The 8,950-nt window shown below is 35.1% G+C and overlaps 1 protein-coding gene across 1 annotated transcript; it reads right to left on the bottom strand.

Annotated features, from left to right (window-relative positions):
- Nucleotides 1-329: 329 nt before the first annotated feature.
- Nucleotides 330-3,276, bottom strand: LOC139097704 (mediator of RNA polymerase II transcription subunit 15-like). Its single transcript, XM_070649651.1, has 5 exons — nt 3,180-3,276; nt 927-1,913; nt 699-861; nt 615-638; nt 330-563 (listed from the first exon to the last, which is right to left on the bottom strand). Exons 1-5 carry the CDS (start codon nt 3,184-3,186, stop codon nt 533-535), a joined length of 1,212 nt encoding a protein of 403 aa, XP_070505752.1. The 5' UTR covers nt 3,187-3,276; the 3' UTR covers nt 330-532.
- Nucleotides 3,277-8,950: the final 5,674 nt, after the last annotated feature.

Raw genomic sequence — 8,950 nt, 5'->3', positions numbered from 1 at the left:
TATGTTAGGACAGGTGAGCGTGACTTGCGTCCCGAGTCAGATTCAATGAAATCTGATTTCAGGACAGAGTCAATTTAGTAAGGAGCTAAGTTGTGCTTCTTCAGTGCTCGAAGTCGACTCATATTGTGTACGGTTTCGACTTAAGTTTACTTGATTCCATTCAAAACTCAAGTCAACTTCGAGCTCTGGTATTCACTCATTTCTATGTAGTTGTGTGTCTTTCAGGAACTACCCCCAAACATAATTAATATAGCCAGCCCTGAGCATAACAATCCCCTAACCCAAAATTAATAACATTATAAAGTAAAGTCAATCAAAAAGCTGTCAAATACATTTCAATTTTGTTTTTTATTTTTTCCAGTGTATTTATGCATGGCATACACAAATGTGGGTATCATGAAATGAACATATATTATTTTGATAGTATCAATAATACTAATTTTAGAAAATAAATTTTACTTTTAATCGTTAGTTAGTTCCGACATCATTGATGTCAGTTTAATTGAGTTGAAGAATTATTCATTGGATTGATTTAAAGCTGTCCTGCGACACATTTTGGTGGACTGTAAATAAATTTGTTAGTAAAATTCCAATTAAGTCACGTAAGAGCTTACCATCTGCAGTTGCATGGGCCGGAGCTAAATTTGAATAAAATAGATTTAGAATTTAAACATTTGGAACTTAAAAATTGGACTTACAATGTGTTTCTGCAAACTTGTTCACATCCACAATGGTCTGAGCATGGCAATGTGTAGTCAGTTGGGTAGTCTTCATTTTTGTATTCATTGAATCCAGGCATATATTTATCAGAATCATCTTGTGCGCCTGCTGCTGGTCCCATATATGAAATTGGGCTCATTCCTATCAGATCAATTGGATAAAGTATATAACATTTTGAGGTTATGTATCATGATAAGCACACATACCTGTCATACCCATCATCATTGGATTCATCATCATTGGATTGTATCCACCCATGCCTCCCATACCTCCCATCATCATTGGGTCCATCATCATTGGATTCATACCACCCATACCGCCCATCTGTCCCATCATCATTGGATCCATCATTGGGTTCATGCCTCCCATACCTCCCATTTGTCCCATCATCATTGGATCCATCATTGGGTTCATGCCTCCCATACCTCCCATTTGTCCCATCATCATTGGATCCATCATCATTGGATTCATACCACCCATGCCTCCCATTTGTCCCATCATCATTGGGTCCATCATCATTGGATTCATACCGCCCATACCTCCCATTTGTCCCATCATCATTGGGTCCATCATCATTGGATTCATACCGCCCATACCTCCCATTTGTCCCATCATCATTGGGTCCATCATCATTGGATTCATGCCACCCATACCACCCATACCTCCCATCATCATTGGATCCATCATCATTGGATTCATACCGCCCATACCTCCCATTTGACCCATCATCATTGGATCCATCATCATTGGATTCATGCCACCCATGAATGAAGTTGGTTTTTGGTCTTTTGGCTGTGACATGAATGGACTTCCCATTTGTGGACCTCCCATTTGTGGCATCATTTGAGGCATCATTTGTGGCATCATCTGAGGCATCATTTGATTCATTCCAAATGGCATCATTGGATTCATACCATATGACATCATTGGATTTCTATACATCATCATAGGATTCATCATACCAAAAAGAGCTGATTCAACATCATTAATTTCCTCTTCTGGTATATCAATGCCTTGCGGTTCATCAACAATTTCAAAAGTACCAATAACTTTATTTTCAATTTGTGGAAGTTCAAAAGTATCAATGACGTTGTTTTCAATTTGTGGATAAATGATTTCCTTTTCAACTGCAACTTCTTCTTCAATTGGTGCAGCAATTGAAGCGTGGAGCACGAACAATCCCAATAATAAGTCTAAAATGAAAGAAAATATTAAAATAGAAGCTTTGAAGGAGTTTTATGCTAAATTTAGGAATTAATCTTTCAATTTTTTTGGGAATCAAACTTTGCAGGTTCAAATTGAACTGTATGTAAAGATTTAAGAAGAAATGACGCTGTAATGTCATTGACTATTCATTATTTGTTGATAATTTTTGCGCATCAGGAAGAAGACGAACATAACACGTCCACAATTTCAATGATAATTGGGTGTTCAAGTACTTGTATTGTGGGATATAAGTGCACGACTTTGCCAAACTAGGGTGTATGGAACGACCCCAATATTTCAGTGTTGCGAGAGGTACAAAGTCGTATTCAGATTTGTAGAGAGTCATTATGGACTACAAATAGATTTCGACCTATATTTGACTTCCATATGACTATCACATACGTTCTGTGTCGTACGGAATACCTCAACGTACTTGAAAATTTTGCAAGATGGACGTCTTTCATAAATTCTGAAATTAATACTATTTAGTCATGTCTAGTCCTCAAACAGTCGAAATGACCCCAATTGGACAAAAATACGTTATCAGTAGACATCAACCGGACACTTATTTAGCATTAGCTAGGTTTAATGTAACTTTGTCTACTAATTAGACATACGCAATCTTGACGATTTCTGGATAAGGTCCATAAGAGCTTAATCAACCCTATCAAGCAAAGACCAGAATAAACTTGCTCCGCTCACGAGTATGCTACTATATTTAAAGTGAGTATGCTGTTTGCTTGTTAGCTTATAAGCTATTAGCTGTTACCAGAAGTCGATGTCAATTTGGATTTCATATGAAAAAGTCGGCTCCACAAATGTGAGTCGACTTCGAGCTGGAACTGCTACTAGAGTTATATAAGAGAATAAATAATCAATATTTGCTAGGTCGCCATATTGACGGTAAGTCGTGAAGTTGCTATAGGGTCGCCACCTTGTGTCTCTCAGTATAAAATGTTTAATCTCCAATGGAACGTCTAACAACATTATGTCATGTACAGTAATGTTAATAAACTTGAAATGATATTAAAGGTTATCACATCACAACATCAGATGATGTCACATTTGTCACTTAATCACTATTTCTTAGTTTTAATTAAAAGTCACATTCTCATGTCACATAATTAATTAATTTCCTGAATGTATCCTTAAGGTAAATTTTCTATCTCTTTAAAGTCTTCCTTGAATTTATTCCTATATTTTTTTATTCAATTTATTATTTCCATAGTTTTGCTTCTCTCTATGCAACTCACATTTCATCACGTTGTCGACTTTATTTTTCTATAACAAAGAGCGAATAAAAGTACTGACAAAGGAATTGTGCTGATGTATCTTCCTTTTATAGTTGCTACGACAATCAAGATAATAGAATTTTTTAAAAAAACATTTTGCAATACTTTTGATTACTAATTACCGAAATAGGTATTTGAACAGTTGTAGCAGGGCTGAATTTATGTGGAATCGATAAGTTTTGGAACATATGAGTCGTGGAACTCATGAATTGTTTTGGTTTCTAGAGATTGATGGTTAAATTGATGCCCGGAAGGCACCTGAACAAGAAACTACTGAAAATCCCGTTCCAGACCAGCATGACTGTAGCCTCTGGTTAAATTTGTTGAAATCCGGTTTCAAGTCAGAGTCAAGTCAGAATAGAACAGATTTTGAGCCATTTCTCAGTTGTGTTCTGTCCAGAATTAAAGATATGGTTCCAAAAGCATGAGCGACACAAATGAAGAAGCCCTAACAGGCAAATAGACCTCTTTTAGGTTCCGAATTGGTATTGCTGTATCATCAAAGCATGCTCTATGTCTTTTAGGGACATTTATCCATTTAGTGTCAATAATAGAGCTTAGACAGAACCTTTAAAGTATTTGTGTCGTTCGGCACAAAGTCATTCAAAATTCAATGGAATTAATTTCGTTAAATTTGCACATAAAACAAATCACAAAAGTTTGTTTTAACGCTTACATCCTACACTCATTACATACCTGCCTTTTATCTCCAATTGACGTTATTCTTCTTCCTACTGTGAAAAACAAAAAAAAAATTGTCTATCAGCATTTGCGAAATTCGTATGAAATAAATTTGTCTTTATCAAAAAACAATTGGAAGTAATGTAATGATAAGCAGCGAACATGCAAAATAAAGGAGATAATTGTTTCCTATAACAATATATATATTTATTTTTTGTTCGGTCGGTCGTTCGGTCTTTTGTCTTCTTCTGAGTAACACGCATTTTTGATTCTGTGAATGAAGGTTTTAAGCGTGTTCATTAATATTGTTGTAAAATTGAGTTATGAGTATGGCTTAATTGATTGATGACTTTTGCCAAATTTTGTATATCTACTTAGAGGTAGAAACCAATTCGGATTTTTGCATGGATAAGTCGACTCAAGTTGACTCGATTCCATATAAAATTCTAGTCGACTTCGAGCTCTGCATCAACAAATTCTTAGTTTCTAAATACTTCATGTTGATAAACAGTGTACCTCATGGAATGACACATAACTATATAAATTGCGTATCTGCTTGTGCAAAAAAATATAGTCAAGATAAAGAAGCCACACAATCTTACACAGTGACACATTGTTTAGAATTTCTAAAATATTGATTTGTTGTGACTATCTTGATTATGTTTTTTCACGTGTAAATTGATTGTAGACTAAACTGAGGTAACACAATAATTGCTTGCCAACTGATTAGACCATTGGTGGGCAACTTGTATGCGACCAAACATTTTTCAATGCCAAACCAATTGTCATGAACCAAATGCCATGTTGGGTTTCGATGGAGGCTTGCAACTAGGGTTTCTGGAAGCGGTTTTCCAAAACCCTAAAAAAACGCAAAACCGCGGTTTTTCAGAAACCCTACTTACAACCAAGATCTGCACCTTAAATAAAAGGTTGACCACCACTGACTTAAGTATTGCGATTTATACAGCTGTGATACTAGATAAAATTACGGAAACTAAATCATATTCTAAAAGACAATGATCATATTCACTATTAAATGAGCGTATTCATGATTATGCTCAATTAATATAATCATGCTCAATTTTGGGAGCATACTGTTAAATATGTTCCTTGTCTCTGCTCGAGATAATTGAATTTTGACCAGCAGAAATTTTTCAAAAAATTTAAAGGAGGGTTTGAGGGTTTAGCTTCCATTCCTCTTCTTGAAAACGTTCTGATATTTACAGAACCAACCCTGCTTTTACTATCAAAATGTTTTTAGAATTTTTAATTAATTTTTTTATTTAATTCAGTCAACCCTAGTGTACCTGATTAGAATAATGTATTCTACCTATGTAATTGGTGTACCTGATTAAAACATACAGTCTGCTTTAATCTAATGTTTTGAGAAAAATGATCCGAATTTCACAAGTTGGGCATCAAATTTCGGCTATTTTGATTCTGGCATGATTTCGGATTTAAATTGACCAGAATTTGACCAAAGTTTGAGTCATTCTGGCCTGGTACCGGATTTTGGACCAATTAATCTAATTGTGCTATATATTTGGGTAACTTCCACAAAGAGAAACATCACAAAATCCCAAAATTTCCCCAATTCACTTCCCAAAATGCTTTTAAAAATTTACAATGAAAACATGCGCTTGTATCATCGATGCATGTCACTATTTTATCAACAAACTTTTATTTTTTATCGGCTATATTCCTTTGCTCTCTATTTTGGCATTGGAGTACGCTGCAAGGTACAGAAATATGTGACGTGTATTAACAAAAAAAAAAGAAACTTAATGAAATTTTCTTTCCTTCCGTACTTTTTTTTTCTATATCCCAAATAAAATTCACTCGTGTTTTATATGGAACGTGAAATATTCTTTTTTTTGCCGTCATCATATGTCCGATGATTGAAATATCATAAAAATAGAAAAGAAATAAAAAGGAACGGAAGGAGAGAAAAAGAATGTCAAAAAATATGTTTGAGTGCGAGATGAAATTCAATTTTGAGTCAATGATGTGGGTATCATAAACAATCATTTAATAATATCCAGCATATTCATAAGTTTTTTTTTCGGAACAACTACATTATTTAAATGGTTGATTTTTATTCACATTCACAGTCAATCGTAAAATTGTTTTTCCTCGTTTTCTTCTTCTTCTCGAGTTTTTATGGATCTTTTCTTGGTTAGCTGATTTTTTGAGTGCTTGAGTGTTTGTAGATGCTTGAGTGCTTGAGGTCTTTTAGATAATTCCGTATCGAATCTACACAACTTCAAGTTATTGTGGATAAGGTACATTATTAAGGTACAAACATGAATAAATTGTGCCTTAAATTGGTTCATTCCTAGACGCAGTATTGGCATCAGTATCACAATATATGCCCGAATGACTCAAGTTAGAAAGATAGATTCAAATTTCAGCACCAGACCTGCATAATTCAGACACAATTCCAGATTAAAATTGGATTCTTCTTTCAGTCTACCGGCCTAGAGTCACGCCGGGCTGATGCGTTTAAATGATTCAAAATTCGATATTGGGTCGACGTGACTCTACCTAGGTTTGGCATTCAGTTCAAACAAAGCACCATATCAGCGTTATACCAGCCGGCCTGGAGCAGGATTTTCGATCGATTACCTAATTTGTTCTATTCAGGATGTTGATATAACAGAAAATGTACTTATAATTCTGAACAACGGATCCCGAGTGGGACTCGAACCCACGTCCAATGATAGTCGATTACTAATATCTGGCTCTGAGCTATCGAGGGTTATTTTGACTGTATGACAAGTGCCATATTTGAATTAGTCTAACCTATTTCTCTTACTACTGCATTCCAGAAGCTTATTCAGAAAAGGTGATGTTAGGGATCATCTGAATTGCTGTCCCAATGATGAACCGTTCATAAGCCATTACAGATATCTCATTCCAATAAAATCCTACATTTCCAATAAAATGCGCTTTATTCCGTAACCATCATTCCAACTTTTCTAATACATACCAATTTTTCCGTTAGCTCATAATAATTTTATGTCTCAAATAAGCACGAAAACTTAATTTCATCAAAAATTAACAAGTCAAAAAAAGAATTTATTGCTGCTTCATTAATGAAACAATCGGAACAGCGAGAGATGAGAATGAGTTTTGCCATCATCTTTTGCAGCCCCTAACATAAACATCAAAAACAGAAAGAAATGAAAAAACAGAGGAAAAAAATATATTTTGCTGGATGTTCGGAATTAGATAAAAATTTTTGTTATTATCCGATATTTTTGTTCTGTGCATTGATGATTTGCCAGGATGTCTTGAGGGGAGATAGAGATCTTGGAATTTGTATGTTGGCGGGGTTTGTAAAATTTCAACACTTACAGGTCTGGAATTATGTCGGGATATACCCTTTTGGTCTCGGTCTCAGTCTCGGACTCGGCCTCAGTGTCTCAGAGTGTCTCAGTGTCTTAGTGTCTCAGTGTCTCAGTGTCTCAGTGTCTCAGTGTCTCAGTGTCTCAGTGTCTCAGTGTCTCAGTGTCTCAGTGTCTCAGTGTCACAGTGTCTCATGGTCTCTTGGTCTAATGGTCTCTTGGTCTAATGGTCTCTTGGTCTCAGTGGCTCAGTGTCTCAGTGTATTCTATATACGATCTGGATTGCAGATGCCCAGAAATTTCAATATTAGCACTGACTTGCAATTTTCTCTCCAAGTGAAGTTATTCCTCATCGGATTGCAGTGCCTCCGGCTCTTTGAATCCTACAGGAACATTCCTAATTCCTTCATTCAAAGACAGCAAACGATAAGTTTCAACATTAATAACTAAAATTCAATTTTCATCCACCAATGAGGCACAAAAAATTTTGCTTCCTCTACATTCAGTCCTTTTGGGCATTTCCGATGGGTATGCAATATTATTAATGAGAATAAGAATAAGAATGATTCCAACATAGCCCCAGTGAGGATGAGAATGGCCAATAAATGTGATAAAACATCAATAAAATACAAACTGTTCATGAATGATTAATCCATTCAACTGATTAATTCATTCTGATTTAATTGAGAATAAAAATTACAAAGCTTGGATGAAAATTGCTCATCGTAGTTCATCGAAAGGAATGCTTTGATGAAAAATCAAGTAAGAAATTTATTGGGGTAAGTGCTGATGGAAATTGAGTAAAGTGATTTAAGTGAAGCTTTTGATTTTTGACAGGATGGAAGGATTTAATGCATTTTAAGGGTAAGTGGAGTAATATCCTTGAGGATATGCTCAGCATTGGGACACATTATATGCCCAAATACCTCAAAACTGCATCCAGCACACGAACAAGGCTTCGTAGCATGAACAACAAAATGAGAAAGATATTCGATAGTAAGGCATGACCTGGGATTGAACCCAGGACCTCTGGGACGTAAGGCCAACGCTCTATCATCCAGTCCACTGATGTCTCTTCACAGCTTTAAGTCTCCTGACAGAACTGAGACATTATGCAACACTTGACAATAAATCCAAGCTTCCTTATATAAAATCCTTGATAATTTACATGATTTGCTGAATATCCGTTCGACTGCTTCGTGAACTTTTCATTAAAAATCATTTATTGCATGATGAAAGCACAACTTTTTTATTTTATTAAGCTTTACTCTTAACAGAGCACTTAAAAATCATACATAGTTGTTCAATTAAAAAGGACCAATATTAACTGACTCATTCAATCAAAATAATTTGAATTTGATATGGCCAAAAGGCTTCACATCAATCAAAATTTAATAGTAATGCTAAAAAAATAAAATGAAAAATTTTTTTTTCGACAGAAGTGCTCTTCAATTACACAGTGTTCGGGCCATGACAAAGCTAAATTTATAAGTGCACTATAAAAGTGCTTTTTTATTTTACAGAGGTTGAATTTTATTAATTAAAGAGGAGAAAAAAGAAGCAGATATAGCTGGATATTTCATCTATTTTTGGGGCAAAATTCAAGATTGCTAGTTAACTCAATGGCACTTAATGGACTCGGAATATACTTATGATTAAGATTGTTTTTATGTATGAAGCAAAAGTTCAATCAAACAATCCTGA

This window comes from Chironomus tepperi, unplaced genomic scaffold (genome assembly GCF_022539635.2).
Source record: "Chironomus tepperi strain 1889 unplaced genomic scaffold, CSIRO-AGI_Ctep_v1 contig_429, whole genome shotgun sequence".
Taxonomy (NCBI): Eukaryota; Metazoa; Arthropoda; class Insecta; order Diptera; family Chironomidae; genus Chironomus; species Chironomus tepperi.
Note: the sequence above shows the minus strand (reverse complement) of the source record. Positions and strands in the feature narration are given on the sequence as shown.